Genomic DNA, 26,540 nt, shown 5'->3' on the forward strand with positions numbered 1-26,540 from the left:
CATAAAGATTCATAGTCTCATCCTCACAGAAACAAGCTGTTTAGTGCTTAGTCTTAATCTGAGACTACGGAAGCCGTAGGGCCAAGGGGTTTATCTCGTCCAATTTGCTGCTAACTTACATCCATCTGTCAAACATTTTACTGTAAGAAGGTGGCATTAAGGATACTTCAATATACCTTTGATAAGGTGTCAGATTGTTCTAGTGTACCTGGACAGCTAAGACAAAATACTAGAGGCTACATGGCTTAGACCAGGACTTCTAAAATGTTTTTCTGCTGGGGCTGGTGAGATGACTCAGCGGTTAAGAGCACTGACTGCTCTTCCAAAGGTCTCAAGTTCAAATCCCAGCAACCACATGGTGGCTCACAACCATCCGTAATGAGATCTGGCGCCCTCTTCTGGTGTGTCTGAAGACAATTACAGTGTATTTACATATAATAAATAAATAAATCTTAAAAAAAAAAAGAAAAGAAAAGAAAAAAGAAAATGTTTTCTGCTTGCCATTTCTATTTGCCCAAGAAATTTTTAAGCAGCTCTAGGTATAGAAATATACAAAACATGTAAAGAAATGAAATGTTTATCAATAAGAAGCATAAATAAAAATTTAAAAAATTTAAAAACTTGTTTGTTGTGTTACCGTGTTACCACTTGTTAAAGACGGACATTAACTTGCATAAGAGATGGGTGTGCTTATTCATATTTACATAAAAACTTGGACCTTAGCTGAATATTTGATACTGAAGGACACAGGATTCAGTACTTTTCTGAGTGGATTGATAGTGCCAACTAATAATTGTCAAAACAGAGAATGCTGGTTTGTAAAGAAATGTACAGCATAAAATGGCAGAAGTCTGTCTAGGGCTACTTTGTAAACTATTTTAAATTCTGCTCGATTTTCAAATTATTTGGATGATTTTAAGATAAATTTTTTTCAATTTTTTATTAGATATTTTCTTCATTTACATTTCAAATGCTATCCCGAAATTCCCCTATACCCTCTCCCTGCCCTGCTGCTCCACCCACCCACGTCCACTTCTTGGCCCTGGCGTTCCCCTGTACTGGGGCATATAAAGTTTGCAAAAATATGGAACGCTTCACGAATTTGCGTGTCATCCTTGCACAGGGGCCATGCTAATCTTCTCTGTATTGTTCCAATTTTAGTATATGTGCTGCTGAAGCGAGCACTTAAGATAAAATTTTAAGTCATCAATTCAAACAGTAATTTTAAAGCACAAACATTGTAACTCAGGACAATCCAAGGATGTATTAATTCAAGACATGATGTATTAATTCAAGACTGTAGGAAAATGTAAACAATCTTTGTTTCTCATACTTAAACCATCATGCTTCTGTTAGCGCAAAAAAGCAATGCCCTGCAAGTTGTGGCCTGTGGTGGTTTTGAACTTGACCTCAGGTGTTCCTGGCAGGGTTTGCTGACATTGCACAGTGTGTGTGTTGTGTGTCAGAGCCAAGGATACAGTGACGTCACACAGGGCAACAACAGTAAGAGCTGTCAGAAACACCTCAAATTCATCACGTTTGGGTCTCGAGTTACTTTTTGATTGTTGCATGTTTAAAAAAAATCACTGTGGCCAGTTTTTAAAATGACCTCTCCATAACTCCATGATGGGCCATAAACCATAATTTAAGAAGCTGGAGCTTGAAACAACGCAAACTTATTTTCCTTCCATTCTTAAAGTCTAGACCAGTTCTCATCCTTCCTAATGCTACATCCCTGGAATATGGAACCATAAAATTACATTTATTGCTACTTCATAACTATAATTTTGGTACTGTTGTGAACTGTAATGTAAATATCTGTGTTTTTCAGTGGTCTAAGGTGACTCCTATGAAAGGGCCACTTGACCACCTCCCCTCTTGCAAGGGGGTCACAACCCATAGGTTGAGAACCACTGGTTTAGAGGTTTTACGTCTACGTCATAGTGCAAGTATCCCTCTACTCTGGTGAGCATCCTCTTCTTGATTTGCCAGGCCAACCTGTCACCGGAAGTGTACCACATCCCCTTGGTGTATGCTCATAGAACTCTGTTGTCTCTTTCTTCTTAGCAGGCTTTAACAGCACCATGGATGCCTTAGCCTTATGTTCTCATCTAAACTTAATTACCTCTCAAAGGGCCTGCCACCAAATAGTATTGTGCTGGGGCTTTGAGTTTCACTGTAGGAAGTGTGTGTGTGTGTGTGTGTGTGTGTGTGTGTGTGTTTGTGAGCGCTCGGGAGCGTTAGAGGTCACAATCTGGAACACGGATTAAAACACTTTTCTATGAATATTTAAACAATCCAGTAGCTGGGCAAATGCTGACTCCAACTACTGTTTTCCTTCTCTTAATAATTTGTCTGAGTTGCTCTTATACACGGGTATTAAAATAATTAGCATTTTAAGAGGCAAGATGTTACTAGTTGCCATTAATTATCTCTAATATATTTCCACAAACACGAGTCTCCTTTAATGCTTATTTTTTATATATGTTTATCCACATTTCTCAACTGTTTTGGTGATAGCAAACAATATTCTCTCTCTCTTCTCTCTGGTTTCTCATTAAAAGAGAGAGAGAAAGAAAAGAAAACACACACCTCCCCCACACCCACCCCCTCCACACACACACACGCACACACGCACACACACACACACACACAGAGACAGAGACAGAGAGAGAGAGAGAGAGAGAGAGAGAGAGACACTAGGGCTTTGGTACTTCTGGCAACTTTGCTCTAACACAAGTTGTGCCCAGATTGTAATTCTGATAAGTATTTCAGTTCTTTCTTGAAAAAAAAAATTAAATTCACAAAACAATTGATTATCAGTTATAAATGGCAAAAACACCATCTGGTTTTTAAAATTGGTTCAATCCATGTAGTGAGGGAAAAGTGCTGGAAGTTGTTCCTGGCGATGAGTTCTAGTCCGCGGAGCAGAAAATGACGCGCTTTACTATGAGAAAGCCAGGCTAGTCATAACTTGTACTTAGCGGCTGTGGGAATTTGATGCGCTCCTCACATGTTCCATATGTTAAAATGCTTGGCGACATCTTTGGTGTGAAAGAGCTGGGGGGGAGGGGGTGGAAGGGGAGTATGGTTAGGGGATAGAGGAATAACAGCTTGCTCTGTCCAGGAGTCTCACCTCTGGTTCTCAGGAAGATCCTGGTGTGGAAGAAGAGGCTATCAGTCCTCAGCTTCCATACCTGGTAAAACTGGATGGGCTAACTTCCTCAACTTCTACATGGCAGGTGGCATTTCTGAGGAAATTTTTAAAGGCGTTTGCATTCTTCCAGTGAGGTAAGCCACACAGCATTGGCATTTCCTATAGAAATGTCCCATGTTGTTCTTTGCCAACTGGAAATTTGAGTAGGTGTTCATTTGATGTGCCAAGAGAATGAAGGGAGACGAAAACACTCCACATCTTCCAATGTCCCCATACTGCGTGCTGAGAGTGGGAGGACTCGGGCCTGGCTAGATTCTCTTGGAGCCTCAGCCTCAGGAGCAATGCTTTTCCTTAGGAGTCTGCTGCAATCCTGTTATTTTCAAAAAACGTTTCTGGGTTGCTGGCATATTTTCACCTTATGTTAAAAATACAGCTCTCCTTTGCTTATTATTCATGCATCATGATGTGAAATGTATTCCTTCACTTAACACATATTTATTGAGGCACAGTGCAGCATCGTGGTGAGTTGTGAGGGCTCTGCCTCTCTGTCTGCAATTTAGAAATTGTGATTTTTTTTTTAAAGGCTGGTGTTTAATTTTTCTAACCATGCTATATAAAAAAAATGGGGAAAATAAATAGTATCAATTTTGAAGGTAGTTTCAGAGACTAAAGAAGATTGTGCACAAGAATTTCTTGATAAGAACTCAAGGTCACAATAGTCCTTTGTTAACTATAAACTTGATATTAGCTCAAGGTCTTTATAGTAGCAGTACTATAAAGAATAGTGAATATTGTTGAGTGTCCGGCTCTGTACTGTTGTGGCTGACATACAGGATCTGACTTTGCAGTATGTCCTGTTGTCAGAATAAACAGCCTCTGAGTTTTTCATTCTGATTTTGGTAGAAATCTGCTTTGTATCAGGTCTAATCTAGGTAGTTTCACTTCTGGCTTTTGCAGACTGGGCATTATCCTGGCGGTCACATGGTGTTGGTTTTCTGCCTCATATACTGTGATTTGCCTACTGGAGCTTTCTCCACTTCTGGAGGACTGCCTGCAGTTCGTGCATTGGGGCCTGTAATTACAGAGCAGAAGATCCAGGGATGTGGAGACAGGGCAGTTTCGAAAATTAGTTTATGCATAATGGATAATATGAGGCTGCTTTAATGTGTAACTCATTTGATGGGTTGGCCGATCTTAACTTCCTTTTGATATTTATTTATTTATTTTTAATTTATTTGCAACATGAGGACAGAGGGCTTGGTACAGCTCTTTAGACTATAGTTCAGATTCAGCAATTTACATTCAGTAATCTCTTGGTCATTTAGCCACATATAATTTGTCATGGTTTGTTTTAGCTGTTGTGATATTGATATTTATTATGCAAATTGTATTTCCTACATCTTATTGTTCTGCATTCTATGAATACTTAAATTATTATAAACCTTTACACTTAATACGGCTCGTCCTTCAATTTGATGCTTGAGCAACAGAGGGTCAGAGCACACACGATCTTCTAGAGGGAAAGAAAATAAGTAATTAAAAGGCAGATAAACAAGAGAGCCGGCTGCCTGGTTGAAAAGAAATCAAAGATAATTTCGGGGAGGGAGGAACTGTGTCCAGAGATGCATGCAAGTCCCGTCAGCGGGAGAACCTCTCTGTGACACAACTAAAGTGAGGACCTGTTGGTCTCTAGATGCCTTAGAAAGGACTGGAAGCATAGGAGAGAAGGGAATTGAACCGAGCCATGCAAGAGGAACTGACTCTATCACTGCCTTGGTTCCCTACATTCCCTTCCCCACGACCCTGACCGGTAGATTTTTTTTTTTTTTTGCTTTTGTGTGCGTGTAATCTTAAATATTTCATATTACTTATATGCTATAATCTACTAAACATGGGAAGGACACTTCCAACAAGCTGGGAAGCCTGAGCATACCCACCTTGATTTACCTTTCCCCAGAATTTACAGCCAAACATCCACTTGAAAATCCCAGAACCCCGACTCCACAGCTTCAGTCTTCCAACTATCCCCTAGTCTGCCGCTAGGTTGTTGAGCGGGCTCTCCTGCTCCGCCGGACGTGCAAAGCACGCATGCACTTCTCTCAGATTGTTTTGTCAATCCGGGGACCTGCATTCGCACTCTCCACTCCCCGGTTTCCCAAAGATCTTATTTCTTCGTGCAAGGTGAGGGAAAGGAAATTTTGTAACGTAGGACTTCCATAGGCAGATGCCCACGCAATGCCCCGGCCCAGGAACCTCGCGGTCAGACTCTCGGAGCCAGTAAAGGTGTACGAAAGCGAGTGACCCGCCTCCTGAAGCCGCAACACCCTCCCCAGTCACCGAGCCAGGCGCGGGCCAGAACAGGTTCTCCTCCTTCGGGGAAGCGAGGCCGAATTTTAACGTAAACATATTTGCATAGGCCCCGCCCCTCGGCCCCGCCCCTAGGTGGCGCGGGCGCGCGGCCGAACGCTAGCGCCAGGGGGCGGGGTGGGGGAGGGGGCTAGTCCTCGGAGAGCCGGGTTGGGCTCGCGGTGCCACGATTGGTCGCTCCTGACTCCGCCTCTAGCGCATCTCATTAGCATCTCATTAGCTGTCCGCTCGGGCTCGGGAGGCAGCCACCGCCGCCAGTCTGAGGCAGGTGCCCGACATGGCGAGTGCTGTGCTGCCGAGCGGATCCCAGTGTGCGGCGGCAGCGGCTGTGGCGGCGGCGGCGGCGCCTCCAGGGCTCCGGCTCCGGCTCCTGCTGTTGCTCCTTTCGGCCGCGGCACTGATCCCCACAGGTAGGTTGTGGACACCCGCGGATTGGTCCCGAAAACCCCCCCGGGCACCCCCAGGAGCCGTAGCTATGGAAGGGGGGACGTTTCCATGACAACCTTCCCCCACTTCCTAAATCCAAAGCGGCGGGAGCGTGGCAAGGAAAGTCGGGGCTGCGATGGAAGGGGCCGAGGGGTCGGCGCCCCTTCTCTCCTGCCCGCCGGCTGCGGATGGGCGCCCTCAGGGATGGCTGCACCCACACCTCTTCTTCCTGGCGTAGCGCGGGGTGCTGAGTGGAGTGGGCTCGGGGCCGGGGGCTAGCGCGTGGGGGGAAGGGGAGCCCTCGGAGGCGCCCCGAACCTTCCGGACCCTCCGAAACTCGCTCTCGTCCCTGGAACTTGCAGATCCTCCAGTGTCCCTGGGCTAAGCTTTCGCCCCCTCCGTTCCAGCTCGCCCCCCCCCCCCCCGATCGATTCTCCTTTCCCCGAAGCTTTCTCCTTCGCGGGTCCCCAGGACATCCCCACCGTCGTGTCCTCTTCCCGGCTTGCCCGCGCTCTGCAGCCAGGTCCCCCGCCCGAGAGCTCTGCACGCCTCTCGTGTTTCCCTCCAGCCGAACGCTGCCCCTCGGCCCCCTCCGCTAGGCTGCGGGTCGGCTTGGCTGGAATCCAGGCAGGGAAAGTTCCCGGCTCGGGGGCGGCCGCTTGTCGCCGTCGCTGCAGGAGGGCTCTTGGAGCCCGCAGGTTGTCCGCGCCACCGAGGCCTCTGCCGCGAGTGGGGATCCGGGATTTCCCGGCTGCGCGTCCTTCGGGCAAGCGGCCCGCAGGTGGTGGCGGGGGCGTTCGCGGCCTCTGCGGCCCGGCGTGCGCCCTGCGGGCCTCGGGGCGCTCCCCGCGTGGCCGGCCGTCTTGAGAATCTGCCCGGGTGGCGGCGGCTCGGCGAGCGCCGCGCCTTCCCTGAAGACGCCGAGCGCTTGGCAGGAGCCCCGCGTGTGGCTGCCCCGGTGCCGGGCGCGTTGGCGCGGTCGCGAAAGAAGAGGGCAGTGTTTGCATTTGCTAACAAAAGGGAGCCGGAGCTCTTCCCCACCGGAGAGGCCGGCCGCGCTGCGACCGCCTTCCCGCCACCTCGCCGCTCTTGCCCGCCGCACGGTGTCCCCGTGTTGCTGTACCGCCTGCCGCTGCCTCCTGGCGACCGGCGGGACCGAGCTGCACCGGGTGGTGGCGAGTGGGCTTCTGCGCGAGGGGATGCGCTAGGGCTCTGTGCCTGCAAAACCCCTCGCAGCTCCGAGCTGCAGGACCTGGGAGCAACAAGTGGTGGAGGATGCTGCGAGCTCATCCCCCCACCTGCGGAGCCCCCAGCCCGGGAGGATGGAGCGCAGGGCCAGCCAGCCTGCGGTTCCGGGGGCGCCTTTCTGCTTGGGTTGTGTCTTTTGTTTACACGCTAGAGGACACATAGTTATGTAAACACCGCAGGAGACGTGCTGTTGGAGGGTGGGGGGTGCTTGGGAATGCTAGCTTCGGATTTTAGGGGATGCCAGGTTGGTTGATTTGACCCCCCCACCCCCATTATAAAATAGGCTTGCGGAGGAACTCGGCTTGAAGAACCAATTGAGGTTCTAAGGGTGGGATCCTGGCAGCACCTTCCATTCCAGCTTGAGAATTTTGTCTTCCATGCTACGTTCTGTCTCCGGATGTTTATATGTGTTTCTTCTGTGAATTCTTAATTTATGAGTTACAAGATAATTAGGTTTAACCGAAGCCGGTGTGGTTACAACTTAATTTCTGGTGATGCCACTGACTGGAAGGGTTCGATAGAGTGTTCCCGAAAGAGATCCCTCGTGCTGCATTGTAAAAAGCGCCACTGTCAGTTAAACGTGAGCGTGAGTAAAGGCTGGGTAACTGGCGCATTACAGAGGCAACAATAGACTTGTATTGGCTGCAGAACCAAGGGTGGGGGAGGGAAGCGCTGGCCCGGGATATTGCTTTTCGACTAAAAATGGGAGCCATGCAATGCCACTAAACCAGCAGAGTAGGATTAGATTCTGCCTCCCTTGTCAAGCCTGCTCATTGAAGGCTCTGGGTAGTAACAACACTACTATATTTGTACTATCTCTCGATGAGAAGTTGCCTTCCCGGCGAGGGATGTGTGCTGACTTAGGAACGGTCTGGAACTCAACCGTGCATGTCAAAGCTACAGGAAAATTCTGTTGCCAGTTACCATGGAAGCAGCTTCTTGCTCTTGTGTACATCCCTGTTTGTTCGCCGCTTATCAGATTGTGTTCAAATTAGAAAGTAATTGGGCTTGATTTGTAGCGAGGGAATGAGATGACTTTCTTTAATGTCGTGAGTGTGGTGTGTGTGTATGTATGTTTATATGTGTGTGTATATTTATGTATGCACGCATGCATGTATGTATGTATACAGTTTGAGAGAGAGTCTTAGCAAAGCCCTAGATTCCATACCGCAGGGATCAATTTCAGGTGGACTCCTTAGGACTTCTTTCCCTCAGATGTTAAGTTAAAGCTTTCTCAGGGCCCTCTGCTTCCCATTCCTTGCCCTTAAAGAAACCTGTTGGTGCTACCTTCTAACTTCATTACGTTTGTTTCATTCGAATCCTTGCTGAGAGAGCCAAGTCCCGCTATTGTGTATTGGGTTCCTGGTTCTGTTTGCCTTTGTAACTGAATTCTTTTCTCCCTGTTCTCCATCCCTCACCCCCATCTCAGAGAAAATCTACTCCCATCTCTCCTGTGGTGTTTGGATGAAACAGACCTGTATGAAATGCATCCAAAATAGGATTGCTTGTACATTGTTAATCACTCCTGTCAGGTTTAAAGTGCAGGCATGCTGCTGTTTGGGATCCTGAAGGGACCTGTGGTAGACCAACCCGCTCTTACTCTTTTTAGGATTAGAAAAGATGGCTGATGGGTGGGGGATTTGTGAAGGTGGCTGTTAGTCCTGGCTTGCTGTAGCTGACTGGGGCTTGCATACCGGGGACAGGGACTTTGCAAAAGTGACGCCCTGCTATTGTTGCCATTCCTGCATAAAATTGAATAGTCACAGTAGGGACTTGCACTTGCCTGTGATAGCTTCGATAAAATATCCCTCATTAATGCCACTTTATATTTACAGTGTGTCACTGGAGACGCACAAGGCTTCATTTAGTGACTTGTGTGACGAGACAAGCTTGCATTATTTGCCCCGGACATTTTGGAGGAACAAGAGACCCATTGAGCAATCTTTTGAAATGAACAAATACGAAAAAGGGGGGAATAAAAGAGCAGGCAGTTCTCTGGAACAAAGAGCTTTATTCATATGGATGTTGTACATGCTTTATCCAGTTTTCCCCAGTGGCTTTCCTGGTGAAGGGGTATCGGGCAGGGAAGATGATAACTTGCAGGGCATTCGGGCTTCCTCTCTTACTTCCTGACTTCCTATTCTTACCGGGAGTTGGTCCCTTACTCACTACCTGCTTCTCTGTCTCTCCACTCCCTCCAAAGCCCCAACTGCTCTCTCTCAGGTTTCAAAGGAGATTTTTGAAATCTTTGTCGCCATTGTTGGCTCTCATCTGAAGACACTGCTAGGTAGCTACCTGTTGAGACTGATCAACATTGGACAGTGCACTGGGTGAAGGGAGAGAGATCTCATTTTTCTAGGATATGTGTCAAGATAATGAATGTCAGAATAATAAGTAAAGATATCTTGCAATTATGTCAGCCTAACTGTTTATTTTTAAGGGTGTTTTAAAAATGAAAATCCAGATTTAAAAAATAAATCATCATTAATGGTGCTCTAGGATTTTACTTTTAAACTTTATCCCATACCTGGTACATTTCAGCTTTATACATAAGAGATTAATATTATTATTGCAATTCTTCAGCCTCTATTATTGCTAAGTGATTTTTTTTCTTTAAAATTTATAGTACTACTATGACAATCAGTGCTATGAGACTTATTTGGCCTGTTTTTTGTGACATTTTAAAGCTAGCCATATAGAGTTTGTATTGTATTTAAAATTTTTTGAGTGTGTATGTGTGTGTGTGTGCGGGCGCACACGCGAGCGTTAACATTTAACAAAAGGGTCATTTTTATGTGAGGGTATTTCTTAGAAGGGGCTAAACTAATTGATACTGTAGTTTGAATAGAAATTGGCCACATAGGAAGAAAATTTAGAAGAAAGAAATCCAAAGGATTAAAATGCTGCATATCTTCTTTGGAAGACTGCTACTGACCATTATGCTGGGCATTTTTAACACAAAATCCAGCACAGAAAGGAGAAATCACACAGCGACATCTGTTGCAGAACTGAAAATTTGCCGCTTCGAGATGGAAGCAATTAGCCCCATGTAAGCACCTCCTAGTATCAGAATGTGTGTGCGTACTGACACAAATATGAACCTGTGTACATTTACATTTGAACATACATGTTATACAGAAGTTTACGTATTTAAAATAATGCACTAGAAAATATAACATTAGAGTGCCAACATGCTTTAAAAAATGATATTTTCATGAATATAGAACTTTTGACGAAAGATAACCACAATCTTTTTAGGCAATTCCATTGTCTTCAGGTGAAGCTACTGAAGCCCAGCTGAACGGAGGCTGAGTTAGCTGTAGATCTTGGATGGAGACAGGTCCCTTGATGTCCAGCCAGTGGACCTTCTGTTCTTCCTCCTGGCAGGGATGCCCAGAGATACGGATCATGGGAGGATACTTGGCTCAAACTATTTTGTATTCGGAAGGCAGCGAGATTAATTGTTTGCTCTAGGTAATAAGCCCATGGATCAGAAGGAGGGACCTCTGGGAAGAAAGGACCAGCTCTTGGTACCTTTGCCTTTGGTGTTGACAAATGATTCTGCAACCTCTGGACTTTATCTGGCAGCCACTGCGCGGATGTCATCCAAAGGGCCTTCATATAGGAGACTGCAGGTCTGTGTTGCTGTAGTCAGTCACAGAGGCGAAAGCTAAGCTTCAGGAAGCTCATGTTTTGGTTTTTAAGATCTCATTTGTCTTTTCTTAAGTCTAGAACAAGAGCCTTCTTCGGTTTTCCTTGCAGGTTCTCCTTTGTTGTTTGCAGAGAAAAAACTAAAGGGAAAATCTTCTTTTTCTTAAAAGGAAACATTTTTTTTTCCAGGATGGCTTTTACATTGGCCTTATTTTCTTTCCTTTTCCCCCACTGATTGTGGGGAATTTCAAGTATTCACAAAAGCAGAAAGAACGTCCTATTAACTCTACGTGCAGACCATCCAGTGTCAACAGTTACCCACTCTGCCTTCATCATCTGCCCCTCTGTGCTTCCTATTTCTCCTGGATTATTTTAAATAAATCTTGGGCATCCTGTAATTTTTCCACAGTTACTTCAGAATGAATTTCCTCACTTATAATTACAGTATCATTATCTGAATTATACAGATTCTCAACTGGATATACAGAATCTTGCCTGCTCCTCTTGCCTTTCTGAGGAACGGAATGAAGGGTTGTCTCAGTGGGTAATGACCAAGCAGGAACTAGAGAAGCAAAGTGGATGCCTGCTTGTGCTGAGGAGACCTTTCCTGCGGTTTAGCTTATTTTGAGCAAGGTTTTGTTTGGATCGGATAAGATGAGTTTATTGTTGTGTAGATATGGTTGTATAAATATGCAGTAATTGTGGCTAATCTTCACTGTGGTCTGCACCCTTGGTGAAATAGTCCATTTCCAGTCGTTCCCATAATGATTACCCTTTACCCACAGACTTTTGTAGGGAAAGTTTATTTTAGTTTAATGGCTATGAGATACCCCATATAGATGTGTGTGTGTGTGTGTGTGTGTGTGTGTGTGTGTGTATGTGTGTGTGTGTGTATGTGTGTGCACGCGCGCATGCCCTCCAGTCCTCCATGGTATAAATGATATTGCATTTTGTGCATATATTCCTTAACAGAAAAAATGTCTTTTTTCCATTTCTAACTGGCTAAGTGTTGATTTCAGTCTGTAACTGAAGTGATGAAAGTCCCTTCTGTGGCATGAGACACCCATGCTGTTCACTGTGAGTACTCTGGGATTATTCTTGTGGGTTGGGGCTGACGGGGAGTAGGGGAGAGGGAGAGAATAGGTTCTAACTTTACCCTCAATGTTTGCTCCCATTCATTTAAAAATGATACTTAATATTTCAGCTGGAAATGCTTGATAGCCATATAGTTCATTTCTGAATTTTTTTTTTTCTCCATGAAAATAAGCTGGTTTGGTTTTCCAACGTTTGTGACATGTGAGGTTGCCCATTCTTCCTCCTTCCCTCCCCACACCCCTTTCTTATTGATTCATTTTCATAAAAAAAGATATACTTTATGTATATGAATTTTTGCTTACATGTGTGCTACGTGCAGCAAGCCTGTGCTTGGTGCCTACCGAAGTCCGAAGCGGGCATCACTGGACCTTAGAACTGGTGTTAGTGATGGCTGGGCGTTGCTGTGTGGATGCTGGGATCTGAACCCAGGCCGTGCACAAGAGCAACAAGTGCTCTTAACCTCTGAGCCAGCTCTTCAGCTCCTTCCTTTTGATTTTAACAAAGCTCCATCTTGAAGGTTTCATTTCATGCAGATACAAATCTGAAGCTTTTTCTTCTTGTTCCCAGCTGAACAAGAAATGATGAACAACGAACGAGATGATATTCAGGGGTCTGTGTGTCCCCGGCCAGGGGAAACCTGGCTCCTGATTTGACCATTCGTCAAGAAATACATGAAGGAGTTTTTCTCTCCAGGGCTTGGGGATGTCACCAAAATGGTATATATATATACCCTTTGTCTGTCTGGAAGCCATCAATGAAGGAAGGAACCCACTGGAATGTTTGTAATCATAAGTGATACCTCCTTGTTGGAATTTTCAGACGCCGCAGTTTCTTTTTCAGAGCTTTAAATTGCAGGCTCTAGGCAGCAGCTGTTGCTGGGGTTGATGCACACGTTTTCTTTCTCTCTTTGAAGGTCTTGCAGTGCTCGCCCTCCAAAGCCTTGGGTCAGTTGTCCATGGACTAAGGGATAGACAAAAGGGAGATGTAGGTATTCGTGTGGCCAAAATGATGCGCAGCCTTGAAGGTTATGCATAAGGGAAACTCGGTGTTACAGGTTGATAAGAGCAGATGCCAAAAGAGCCTGTGTATGACTCCCGGGGACCGTGAACAAAGGGGTTACCTCAAGGAAGAGCTATGGTTGGGGATTTTTTTTTTAAAAAAAAAATCTCTTTGTAGCTGCTGCACTGGAGTCTAGTTCTTTAACCCAACATTTTGCTGTGGGTATTTCCGAGTGTTAAGTAAGCTTGCAGTGAAAGTGCTATGATACATACTTAAACACTCCTTGGGGTTTGAGGTTCCAGTGAGCACTGTGGGCTTCTGTCAATGCGGAGAGTAAGTGCCTTGATCTTGGCAGAGTTCTTTGGGAAGGTAGACTGTTTAATGCCCTCTCAGCTCTCTAGCGTGAGACAGTACCACCAAGTTAGAATTAAGTTATGCCATCCCTGGAGAGGAGGAGATGAATCTTCCGGAAAACAAAGGGCTCACCTGCCCTATCTCTCCCATTGTCCGTGCCATGTTCTTACATGGCTGGGATGGCTTTTCCGAAATGGACCTTTCTTTGTTGTGTGCTGGTTACAGCTTCCCTGGAAGTCTTCTTCGTTACTGGGCACAGCACCACTATCACCCTAGCCCCTGTTCATTGTTATTATTGTTTGAGACGGTGCTGGCTAAGAGCTGGCTGTGTAGACAGAGATGGTTTTTACCGGCTGAGCACAAGGTTACGGGTGTCCGTCAGCCGTACCTTGCTTATGTGGCTCTGGAGACTGAGCTGTACTCAGCACCAAACCTAGGGCTTCAGGCATTTCAGGCAGGTACCTTCCTAACCAAGCTCATTTCCCAACATTGAAATTAACTACACCACAATGTACTTTTCCTCCGTGACGCTTTAGAAACTTAGTGCCCACCCAGCATGTGCTGTGTTTTCCCAGTCGAAGGTGCCTAGCCACTCCCCTCCCTCTCAGAGCTAGCTTGAGTCTGTCCGCTGCCGTTGGAATTCCTCTCAGGACAGCATCATGGAGCTTCCCTTTCAGAAGCCTAATCTTAAATTCTTGTTTTCTTGCTTCAAATTCAGTCTCTGAGCTGCTTGTCTTTCCGAGGTTCCTTCCTCAGTTGCTCTCTCGTTTCCTCTCTAATTGCCTTCATTTCTTATTACTTTTCAGCCCAACCCTGATGGGACTGGAAGACTGATGATTCTGCAGTGAACCCGAGGAAGAGAGTGGTTCTGCCCATCAGCTTCAGCTGGTCGCCATGGCATAAAAGGACCCTGCTTTTCCTTTAACTGCCTGTCTTGGCTCCTAGGTGAAGGCTGGCTGTCTCTCCTCAGCTCCTTTCAGAGTAGATAGTAGATACCTTTCCCTTTTGACTTTCATTTTACCCAGCCTGCACTTCTCTAAAGAAGGCTTCCCCGAGGGCCTTTCTTTTTCTGTTTTACAGGTGTGTGTGGGGCCGCCTTTCTTTATGCCAATTAGAGATTGTGACATAAGTTGTCAGTATCGCAGTCATAAATTCTCATGGAATGTTTGAGCGTCAGAACATTGAGAACACACTGTGGCCTTTTGGTGGAACCTGTTTGAATGTTGTGCTTTTATTCTAGCCTAAAGACAAACGGTGTAAGTGACTTAAATTACAATCTGTCAAAGTAACACTTTGAGCCCCCAAGTGAAGTTTTCAAAGGAGGACCGTCTCTCAAGGGTGAGAAAGCAAAATCAAAGGACTGTTGTGTAGATCTACTGGCTTGGTATGAGATCAGCCGCTGTGAAGGTGATCCTGGAAATGCCACCTTGCAGATGGCATCTTGATGCTTACATCTGGTGCACGTAGCTACCAGGAAAAACCCACCTGAGAGGCGGCAGAAGAGTGCTCCCTGGCCTCTGTCAGTTAGTGTTCAAACTTAGTCAGTTTGGGAGTAGGGCTGCTGAACTAAACACAGTCGTGCCAGCTTTTTTTTTTTTTTTTTTTTTTTTTGGTAGATAATAATAGAGGACAAGTTATCATTGGCTCAATAAACAAAACCATGGAGTTCTTGTTTCTCGGTCTCACTGTTAACTTGCTGTCTGAGGGATCCTTTCGGAGGATCTGGTATTGCCATCTGCCGCCCTCTGTGCCTTTGGTCTTCCTTGTCTGGTACAGTTCTTGCTGGTACAGAAAGGCTAGCACTGCGGTGATACAGTGGTGCGACCTTTCATTGTCTTCCAGCGCTTGAGGAGTCTTGAGGGTCAGACAGTGTTTGTGTATTTGGCTCTTTGCCGCCTCTGCCTGTGTTAAGTCAAGCCGCCCAGTCCTTGCACATCATCAGCTCCATTCTTCTGAATAAAACAGGAGCATCGCCTCATTTCTCTTGCAGAAACCCTTATTTAAACAATGAAAACTTTAACGATAGGGAGAAAAAAAAACCCAAGTTAATTTAGAACTAAATTACTGCTCAAATGGTTTTATCTCTTAAAAGGTTCAAGTAGAGATTAGCTTAAATGGCACCCACTTTCACTGTTGCTTATGCCTATCTTGTGAGCGAGCATCCTTGTCAAGAGCCCCCTGGCCCCTGTCTCCAGCTTTGTTAGCGATCACAAGAGTGTTAGCTGCTGGTGTGCTGTTTGCTCCTGGAGCCGATCTCTCCATCCATGGGCCAGGTTGGCAAGTGGAAGCCTTGCTTCCACAGAGGGAGCATGAAGAAGAGCAAAGCAGCCTGCCTTACAGCATGGCAGCGGTCGAAGCAGATAACACACAGAGGGATGTGTACGCTGGAAGGATCCATGTCTATCCATCTCTTTATTAAAATATCTACCTAGTGGCGTTGGGTGGTGTCTCCTAATGCATAATCATATGTAAATCCCTTACATGTGAGGTGGTATTGAAAAAGTACATTGAAAGGATTAATTCAAGGTGTTCTCAGTCTGCTTTGAGAAGTGAAGGAAACAAGTGAGTGGAATTGCATAACATCAGAGAAACAGCGTGATCATAATCTAATTGTCGGGCCTTTAAACACAGACTTTATTATTTTAATCACCTCTTATATTATATTTGCTATATTGAATAGAGACATGGTATTGCTAGCCCATAAGGCAGCTGGTAGAGAAGAGCAAACATTTGATCTATGAAGTGATTATTCATTTGAGTATCTGTTATATGCCAGAGACTGTTGGGCATATTTCTCTTTCAAGAAGGTAGTTAGATGTGCTTTTTGATATTTTTTTTTTTCCTCTCACCAGGTTTGGTTTTGTTTTGTTTGTTGTTTTTTTTCTTGAAAATTCAAAAATCTCAGGTAACTTGAAATCAGAGTAAAATGACGATGCATATTTGTTTCTACTTTAGAGCTCTCAAATGTTAACTTTTGACCCTTTGTATTATTGCCATATCCCTAAATAATATGTAAACATATATTCCCAGTTTTTCTCTTTCTGAACCCCAGGAAAATGAATAACAGGTCTGATATGTGACTCTTGAATATTCGTCATGGCATTCCTGAGAATAAGGTTATTTTCATGTTCAGTCTCCTAAACGATACTATGCAATTGACATACATCTACTATTATCTAGTATCTAGGTCATAGTCTTTGTTCCAGCCCATTAACGTTGCTTTATCCTGCCCAGTATAGATCTTGAAGTCACCAACAAACACATACTGGATTTAGTTTTCATGTCTCTGGGATCTTTTAGTGTAAAACCATTTCCCTATTGTCCACCCTTTTCTTTTTTCTATCATCATCATCATCATCGCTATTTTGTGGTTCTAGGTATCAACCAGAGAGCTTCCTGCATGGTGGACTAGTACTTCATTACTGCGATGCTCCTCCCATTCCATTGAAAGTTTTTTTTTTTTTTTTTTTTTTTTTTTTTTTTTTTTTTTGTCAAAATAGAGGTGTCTTTCATGGCCCTGCCATTTTGAGTCTAGATATGCCATTTTCTAGCATGTTCTGTGGTGGCACCTGTCCTCCTGGTTTGGCTCAGATTAAGCATCTTTGGTGATAATACTAGATAGCTGAACTGATGTTGTCATCTTGTAGCTCCTTTACCAGGTTTCCCCTTGATCCTGGGTAAAAATACCAAGTTAATCACTTAGTTTAGCTAGATCACAAGTTTCTCCATTGTTACCCTTTTGTAATTAATGAAGAAGTCTGTGGGATAATTTTGAGAATGCTGGTCCTTTTCTCTTACTGCACTTACTGAGTTAACAGGGCAACAGCACAAATTGTGTCAAATACCCTACCAGAGCTTACAGACTTGGCATTTTCCAGTTCTGGGATTCGAATATTAGGTGGAGGTATTGCTGTGTTGAGAAGAGCTTGAGAAGAGCTTGTTTCTTACCACTCCTTTTTTAATGGATTTTAAAAAATAGAAATTCAGTGTGATTCGACAGTAGCTCATTCGCATCAAAGGTGGCCCATTGAGAGCATCTTTAAACTCTGCTGTCTCCCTTCCATGTAGCCTCGCTAGTTAAAATTCTTTGTTATATGTATTTATTTTGTGTATGTGAGTTCACATGTGCCTGTGTGTCCGTGTGCATGCTCTAGTGTGTGTGTGTGTGTGTGTGTGTGTGTGTTGGTCAGAGGACAGTGTGGAGGAAATGGTTCTCTTCTCCTGCCGGAGGCTCTTCGGGACTGAACTCAGGCTATAGGAGCCTTTACTCACTGAGCCATCTTGTCGCCCGTTCTTCCAAGTACTTTCTCACTACACCATCAGCTCTAGGCTAACCTTAAGTGGATCCTACCCCGGAACTGCATCTAGTTATTTCTCTAAGGAGTCCCGTTTCCTGTTTGTGGAGGAATGCTCAGTAAACAGAGTTGTACTAATCAGATTTGTGTTGTCCCTGGCAGAGGTAGGACTTTTGTAACCTTCTCCACACCCCCTCCACAGTGCATACATGCCTGCTACCTAGCCTGTCTGTCTAATGTTTGTTCATCTCAGTCATGACATGTAACATGGATACTTTCTGTTCTAGCCTGGCATCCAAATTGTTTTTCTCCATCTCCCATTCCTTCCTTACATTCTCCATCCCAGGGGAGAACCCTGGGTCCCAGCTCCATCCTTATCTTTTTTTTTTTTTTTTGGTTTTTCGAGACAGGGTTTCTCTGTATAGCCCTGGCTGTCCTGGAACTCACTTTGTAGACCAGGCTGGCCTCGAACTCAGAAATCCGCCTGCCTCTGCCTCCCAAGTGCTGGGATTAAAGGCGTGCACCACCACTGCCCGGCTCCATCCTTATCTTATAACTAATATGGAAGGATTTTTAAATTACTTCACCAAGACCACTGTGGACCATGATCTTAGCAAGTAAATCTCAGATCTCTCCTCCCTCCCTCCCTCCTTCCCTGTTCTTGTTATCTTTAAAAAGATCCTACTTGTCCTGGCAGTGGTGGAACATGTCTTTCACCCCAGCATGTGAGAGGCAGAGGTAGGTGAATCTCTGAGTTCGAGGCCAGCCTGCTCTACAGAGTGAGTTCCAGGACAGCCAGGGTTACACACTCCCCTCATCCATCCCCCACATCCCCCCAAAAGCCAAAACAACTCTCTTGTCTGTCTGTCTCTCTGTTTGTGTGAGGGGGGAGGGTTGATTTTGTAGATATATTTTTTGGGCACATAAATCAGCCATCTAGCTAAAATAAAATCCCCCACTTTTTCTGCTTCTTTAAAAAATAAAACAATCTTCCAATTTTATTTTTATTGTGCTTCCTATTTTTAAAAGGGGTACTATTACTCTTTTAAGATTGTGTTAGAGATCTCTGTATTCTCTTTATTCGGCCCACCCTAGCTTCTTCCCATTTATTTAAATGACCTCCTGTCATTCATCTTTGTTCTAGTAACCAAGAAAGCTTTTTCTTGGGTGGAATTCTGTATATATTTTTAATTTTTTAATTTCTTTCAACAAGGACCACCTTTCCATACTGATGCAGTGTGTGTCTGGTATTTATCAGTTTCTGGAATATTCAGTCTTTGACTGCGTTTTACTTAGCTTTTGACAATCATTTGAGAAACGCTTCTCCCCTCTGATAAGTTGGATAATTACAGCACAAGCTCCAACTCTTCTTTCTTTTTATTATTACTATTTTTTAAGGAGGGTCTTGAAATTCTAGCCTGGAACTTACTGTTCCGCCCAGCCTGGCCTTGAGCTGGAGGTGGTCCTCTGCTTCTGTTTTCCTGGAATTACAGGAGTATACCACCACATCCAAATCTACTTAAAACAAACCCAAAACCAACCAAAAACCAACAGTATAGCCTACTCTAAAGTGTGCAGTGCATAACCACCAAGGTACCCTTTGTATTTAAGTCTCAGACCATGTTTTAAAGAAACAAGGACAGAAGCCTGCCTGTTGGATATCTCCATTGCCGTGTCTGCACCATCCCAAAGGATGTGAAGCGAGAACAGCCTCTGCGTTGCTGTCTGCTGCGAGCTCACTTGTTCTCACTGTCACTCTGAAAGTACTTACTCCTGTTGATTTCTTTTACAGGTAGGAACTGAGAGCAGGAGGAGAGAAAAGAAGCACAAACAGCAGATAGCAGACCAGGACACAAACTAGATCAACCTTCAGCTCTATAATTTTAAACATATAATTATGTGGTTTTCAAACCGTTAATGTCTACAGCCAAGCCTCCCGCTTATCCCTTCCTCTACCCTGGATGTCCCTGTGAAGACTCTTACTCGCATCCACCCTGGAGTTTGACTGGGTGTGGCCTCAGAGTGCCACTGTCTCCTTCACCATCTTCTTCCCTCTAATGGTTTATAAGTCCCTCCCAGCTTCATTTTGCAGCTGAGGAAAGTAGATCACGGACAGTGTGGATGAATTGGATATTAAAGAAGAAAGTTGGTATTACGGTGCCTTAATTACCCCATTTGCTTGTAGCCTCCTCCCCTGCAACGCATCTTTAATACTGTTTCTAGGTGGATTGCATCTTTGATTCCGTTTCTAGGCGGATTGTCACTTTCTAGCTTAACCCTGCCTGAGCCCCTGACTGGCCTCTTGAGCAAAATGTGAAGAAGCATTGATCCATTCCCTAGAGTACACAGCACATAGATTATCTACGTCCTTCTCGCTGTGGGGGCCCTCGGTCTGGTAGGGTTAAGATCCTTAAATGTGTTCTTGATACTTTTAAGACAGGGCTTGCTCATTCCTGGAGGCCTGCAGTGTCTTTTGTCACCTCCCATCTGTCTTCTGCTCTCACCTCCTCCCAGCCCGCCCTCCGCACATGGACCACAGAAGTAAGGGCGTTCCTATTGCTCCAGGACCGCTCTTGCTTGGTGTACATTATCAGTCTCTGCTGACTCCTGTGACCTGAGACTTTAGCTCAGCACTGGCTGTTGAAGGAACCTTCCTTGACGGCTCGGCTTGGTTAGGTTATAGTTTGTGGTTCTCCTTTGTATTTGGCTTGGGGATTACTTTACTTTATACATTGTGTTTCCTGACTTGGCTTGCTCCTCCCCATCAGACGTCCTTCTTGGAAGCTAAGGAGAGAAATGTCTTATTCTTTTTCCTGCCTCAGGGCTAGCAAATTTAAATGACAACCAGAATGGCCCAAGTCTGCTGTTTTCTTTTTCAGGTCTTACCTAATTTCCCAGGCAGATTATAGTATTGTCCTTGCCACCTCTCTCTACTGAAGCTTCTCTGGTTTTTCCATGCTGGTTGGTGTTTTACTTTCTCATGTGTCTGTGTGTGTCCACGTGTAGTGGGTGGGCGTGTCTGTGTCCTGATTTCTTATTTGCATTGATATCCTTAACAACACTGGATGCACAGGCCTGTGCGTAACACACGGTCAGTGTGGATGAACTGGATGTTAGGTGCCTGTTACAACTTTTCTAAATCCTTTAAGAATGCACATGAACAGGGGACACAATGACACGAGTTCAGAGTAGAAGACCAACTTGAAAGTGAACCAGTCCGAAGTGTGCTTTTATTCGCCAGTTTCCTGTTACACAATTGAATTTCCAGTAGGTGTGTGTCCTATCCTTTTTCACTCGTGAATTCTCCTAGTTGGGATAGAAGATGTGTACCAGGCTTCCTCTGTAAGTTTACTGTAAAGGCTGTCAGATCACAGCTTCTAGGGCTGTAAGTCTCGAAAGTTTGATTTTTCTCTCCTCGTGGATGAAGAACTGAAGAATGCCTGACCATTCCGAAGCTCAAAGGAGCAGCTTCTGGTGTTTGTTTGTACTTGGTGGGCAATCACTGGAGAGATTTAGACTCCCAGCCCAGATAAGAGACTCTATTCCCATTTATTTAGTCACTCCACAGTCCTGGGATAGCTGGACTTTGAGTCATTGCTAGGTTGTAACGGCAAAACCAAGAAACTTATCTCAGAGGTCATCTCCTCCTCCTCCTGTCGGCTTTCAGAAGAATCTTGTCTTAAAACTGAGATATAGCCTCGAAAGAGGTGGTGAACATAGGGAAATTTAAACCTCAGGGTAACAATTTTCCCTGTACGGTAATAAAGATGTATGTGGAGTCAGTGGCTGCAGAATCAAAAAATAGATCACAGTAATCGGATCACACATGAGAAATGGCTTGTTGCTGTGCTTAAAAACATGGGCAAGGCAGCACGTTCGTCTGGAGCCCTTTCCACTGTGTGACTGCATCGTTGGTAGGAATTAAGACCGAGACAAAGTGAAGCTTATAAAGTTAATTGCCTACAACTGGTCTCAGTTTAAGCAGAGAGATTTCCTTTCAGTCGCCGTGGAAGACAGGGGAGTCTGCACAGGAAGAGAGCAGAGGGCTTTCCATGTTACCTTGTGATTCAGGGGTTGTTTGGAGTTTGGTCTTTGCCTTGAATGTAGAGGTGGAACCACACTAACTGGAGTTTATTGCTGTAATATTTTTTTAAGTATATTTGTAATGCTGATGTACTGTGACCTTGTGGGGGTGTTGGAGAGGAGGGGGTGGCCAGCCCTTTTCCTCACTGTCAGAAGTGATGTGCTCACTGGCTCTCCCTCCCTGGCAGGCTGGGGAAGGCGAGGATTTGTTTTTTATGACTTCTTTCTCCAGCACTGTCTTCATAGTTATAGCCATCCATCCAGGTTCCTCTTCCCCTGCCTGAGGCTTGCATCTAGCCTAGTCTGGATGCTTTAAGTACTTTGAGTGATGGGGAGCGTAGTGTTTTTACGGATGCTTCTCCTGTAGCTCTGTAGGTTACACGGCTTGTGTTGCCTAGGCACTGTGAGTGGATTACACAATGAGCTGTGGCTTGGAGCGGAATGACACTTTCCCTTTAGTTCTCTCTCTACCACGTGCCAGGCTCTCCTCCGTAGATGTTTTTTTCAGGATTGCCCTTTTGAGAAATCTTTTAAGTTGAAGGCATTAAACCTTCTTTTTCTTACCATAATTCTTCAAAGACATATCCTTATCAATATGACCTACTGTCAAGTTAATAACGATTTGATGGCAATATCCAAGAGAAATGACACCTTTGTGATACAAATTTGGCCAGTGTATTAATGCATGGTATATGGCTGGTGTTCTCCAGGAAGAGAAGCCCGAGTTAGTCAGTTTGAGCTTCTTCTGGAATTAGGTGGTGAATGCCTCAAGTATCCTATTTTAAAACAATTGCATCTACAGCCTGCCTGCAGGATTGCTTATTTCATTACTCTGGTCATTTGCATGAAAACAAACTGATGATTCCTTAAATAACCTGTCTGTTCGGTTTTCTTTTCACCCAGGGTTGTTATTCCTCAAGTGCCCTCATCCATTCATGCAGGAGCAGGGACTCAGTCAAAAAACTTGGAAGTTTAGAGTAAGGTAGTAACAGACTTTTTCTTCATTTATTTTTTTGACCAAAAAATGATCTCCCATTTTCATATTAATTTACCTATGATTTACATCTATGTCCTCCCTTCAGCAGCTGGGAGCATACAGAGATATATTTTAATAGAACATTTCCCAAAGTTTTAGGCATTTTAAAAAATGAGGTCATCATCTTCAAGATTTTGGTCTGAACATCTCATGAAGGAAGGGAGCATGAAAGGAGAGGTAGGAAGCGGTCTTAGTATATTACATACTAATATCCTCATAATGGAATAACAATCAAAGCAAAATTCCTTTTTCAACATTTGTCTGGTGCAAAGTAATTTTGATTTCCGAAGGAGAAGCCCTCTGTTTCTGTATATGTCAGGTACTTCCTGGAGAAAGTGTGCTTTGCTTTTTACTTGTTTGTCTTGTTTTATATTAGTTTAAAGTTTCTTACCAGTGGCTTAAACAAAAGGATGCTTTCACATTCACAACAGCAGGCCAGAGAGAGTGGAGCTGTGTGCTGGCAGTCATGCTGTCTAGGCTGTCCCCTATAGGCAGTGATGAGGAGTGTGTATCTGTCTGGCATTTTCTCTCTTCCTATTTGCTTTGGGCTCCCACGAGATGTTGCTGTGGCTGCAGCAGAGGGCTGGAGAAGGAGTTGAGCTTTTCCATCACTTGGCATTTGGGACTTCCCGTGAGGAGGAAACTAGCTGGGAGTAGGGTTGTCTCAAAGGCTTTGCATTGAAACGAAGTTCTGAAAGTGCAGGAAACACTTAGAAAGAGAGACGCTTGAGGAAGACCACGTGACTAAAGGCTTATGGGTAGAAAAGTGAAAATGGCTAGTGAGAAATGGGATTAGCAAAAGATAAGGTAGGGTGTGGAAAACCTTGGAGTCTGAGTTTAGATTAAACTTCGGCAGCCATTTGGAGCTAATGAAAGCTTTTTGAATAGTGAAGTAAAAACAAGTTTCATTTAGGATATGGATCTGAGAGTGATTAGAAACCCAGAGATTTGATTAGAAACTGAGCGCTAGGTTGGGGGATAATAGTTTAATCCTAATGAAGGCTTGAAGTGGGGCAGTGCTCAGAGAGGCAGAGCTCACTGGATTCGGGGCCTGAGTGGGAACTAGGGATAGAGGAAGCATAAAGAGCAGAAGTGAAGGTGGACTGTGGGTCTGAATCTGAGTGACTGGAAAAATGGCTGTTCTGATTAAGATAGAAAAATGTGAGATGTTGAGGTTAGTAAGTTTGGCTTGGAGACATTAGCTAAGCTGTTACCGACTCCAGGAGAAATGTTTAGAAAGCAGTTTGAAAATAAGGTTCTTATTGGAGTTGGAGAGAATTTGAGAGTAGAGTTGGAGATGTGGATTTGAAAAACTAAACTCTGCAAAGAAATTTATTAACTATTCCAATGTGGATAAAACAATGTTAGTTGTTATAGATAGGGCAGGGGAGCCTGAAGGAGGATGGTGTGTTGAGGACAAAAGAAGAAGGAGGAGGGGGAGGAGGTTTGGTTGACAACAGAAAGGACCTGTTGAAGAAGGACTAAGGGGCGGTGGGTGGGGCTCACTGAGATGGAAGTGTCTTTGCTAAGGTGCCGGGAGTTATGCAGGTTAGTGCCATCGAAGAGAAGGCGTCACCGGAGAGAAATGTGTTGTCTGGAATGTAAAGGACCACTGGAGAAGGCTGTATAAAGGAATAAAATGAGACCTGAGTGCCTTAGCATACAGTTCAGGTATGGCAAAGCAAGAAAAAAACAACAACCAACCAAAGCAAACGGAAAGCCTGTCCCGCCTCTCTGTACCACGGAAGTGCAGTAAGATTCTTTAGGTTGTGGTGTTGAGTGAAGAAGGAATTGTGAAGCTCACAACAACTGCTTTTTGTGTGATGAGTGATAGCTTTGGCAGGAATAGCATGGAGGGCGGGTGGCTGGAAACTTTAACAACCACAACCAGAGAACAGAGCACATCGCAGTGTAGCTTGGAAGTGCCTTTCACCGTGGCAGGGGGTTTTGTCATTAGCCACAGCTCCCATTCTTTAGGTAGATTAGTGTCTGCAACTGCAGAAGTGGGAAAGATGGCTCCCATCTCAGTGCGTTTTGTTGCGGTGGCAGTACCCAAAGCTGGGTAATTTATAAAGGAAAGAGATTTATTTTGACTCATGGTTCTGAAAGGCCAAAAACATGGTGCTGGCAACTGTCCAGCCTTTGGTGCACACTTCATTGCTGGCAAGGCCCACAGTCACACTAGAACGAGGTAAACACATGAGGTAAGAATGCTTTAAAACAGCTAATTCTCCTGAGATGTGATCCATTCATGAGAGAACCAATCTGGCTGGTGAGGAAAGACATCAGTTTCTGTGGAAGATTCTGACTCCCAAGACCATTATGTCGACCAGACATTTTAAATATAAACTTTGGTGGTGAGAATCATTTCCAAACCATAGCAGTTCCTTAGTATATGCATTGAATTGGCACTTTGGAGCAGTTTAATCTACAGTTGAGTAGAGAGATGTAGCAGCATGCCAACTTGTAGACTGAACTTCCTAATTCTTCATATATTATACATAGCAGCAGGGCTGGAGACATAGCCTAGCAGTTCAGAGCACCTAGTGTTGTTCTTCCAGAGGACCCAAGTTCAGTTCCCAGCACCCACTTCAAAGAAGCTCACAACAGCCTGCAGCTCTAGTTCCAGATCAGTCACTGCTGGCCTCCAAGGGCACTTTGCCCCCACATACACACAGTTAAATAATACAACTAGACCTGACTCCCTAAAGGGTGTGTCTGGTCGACAAGTGGCTTCATTCAGCAGCCAGAACCTGCAGGCTAATCTTGATTGCCTTTTTTGGCTATGCCTTTCTAGTGCTGTTCTATGGAACATTCTATGATGGTGGACACATCCCCTGTCTGCAGTGTTGTGAGCCACCGCTAGTGCCCCATAACTGTAAAGTACTGAAAACGGGCTTATTTGATATAGACCTGAATAACCACATCATGTCACCATATTTGACAAAACTTCAATACCAAAAAAAAAAAAAAAAAAACCCAGACGAGAAGGGTTTGGTAAAGGCTGTGCTGTACCAAGGTCACTCCAGATTTAGTGGGTCTCATTGAAGGGTGGGTTCAGCCATTGTGGGCATATGAAACTGAATTTTCTCGTTCTGTTGCTTTTTAGATCGAAAAGCCTCTGGAATATCTTCATTGTCCTTTCTCCGTTTGAAAAATTATCCTTTTTAGCCTTAAGAGGGGTGTAGGTCATCCAGTTCCTGGATTAACAGCGTCAGTTGTGTCCTTAGGAAGCTCGGCTTGGAAGGTCACCGTTACGTGACTGTGTGACCATGTGTCAACTCACAGTGTGGGTTTCCCCCTTTCCTATCTTTTTTTTTTTCTTTTTTCTTTTTTTTTATGGTGCTGAAAGTGAGTGAAATGTGAAAGAAACATTATTCATTTTAAATAGTTTTGACTGCCAGGTTAATGCGACTCTTAAGCGGAGCTTCATGAGGTCTGGCCGTAGTAACTGCTTTTAACTTGATTTAAAGTTCTTAAACATTCTGAATTGCCTCACCTAATCTTTTTATACTGAACGTACAATTTTCAGGCTCTTTTTTATTTTCAAATCCATAACTGACAGCTGCTCAACACCTCATTCAAATAGTTTTAAGAGTTTTAGAGAAAAGTTGGGACCGTCTGGATTTACTGACATCAGTTGGATTGAGATAGCATGGATTTAAAGATGATAGAGAGGGAGGGAGGGAGGGAGAGAGAGAGAGAGAGAGAGAGAGAAGTAGGAAATAATTATTGCATGTTCACTGCTTGTCCAATGACAGGGATTTGGAATCTAATAACTGAGAGACCAAAGAAGAGCAGAAGGACATTTGAGCAAACTTTCAAATCT

At 44.5% G+C, this 26,540-nt stretch overlaps 1 protein-coding gene and 1 non-coding gene across 7 annotated transcripts in view; one reads left to right on the forward strand and one right to left on the reverse strand.

The window, feature by feature from the left end:
* Window positions 1-1,078: 1,078 nt before the first annotated feature.
* On the reverse strand, window positions 1,079-1,185 carry LOC115032099 (U6 spliceosomal RNA). Its single transcript, XR_003837726.1, has one exon. It is a non-coding gene; the product is annotated as a U6 spliceosomal RNA (small nuclear RNA).
* Window positions 1,186-5,754: 4,569 nt separating this feature from the next.
* The window catches only part of Cadm1 (cell adhesion molecule 1), a 322,090-nt gene continuing 301,304 nt past the window's right edge, over window positions 5,755-26,540 (forward strand). For all 6 annotated transcript variants that reach the window (XM_021171380.3, XM_021171381.3, XM_029481673.2 and 3 more), the window contains exon 1: window positions 5,755-5,934. In XM_021171380.3, the coding sequence (XP_021027039.1) occupies window positions 5,802-5,934 (133 nt within the window). In that variant the 5' untranslated portion in view covers window positions 5,755-5,801. The remainder of the gene's footprint in view (window positions 5,935-26,540) is intronic.

The sequence above is a fragment of the Mus caroli genome, unplaced genomic scaffold, assembly GCF_978045245.1.
Source record: "Mus caroli unplaced genomic scaffold, Mus_caroli_1 scaffold_11, whole genome shotgun sequence".
Classification (NCBI taxonomy): Eukaryota; Metazoa; Chordata; class Mammalia; order Rodentia; family Muridae; genus Mus; species Mus caroli.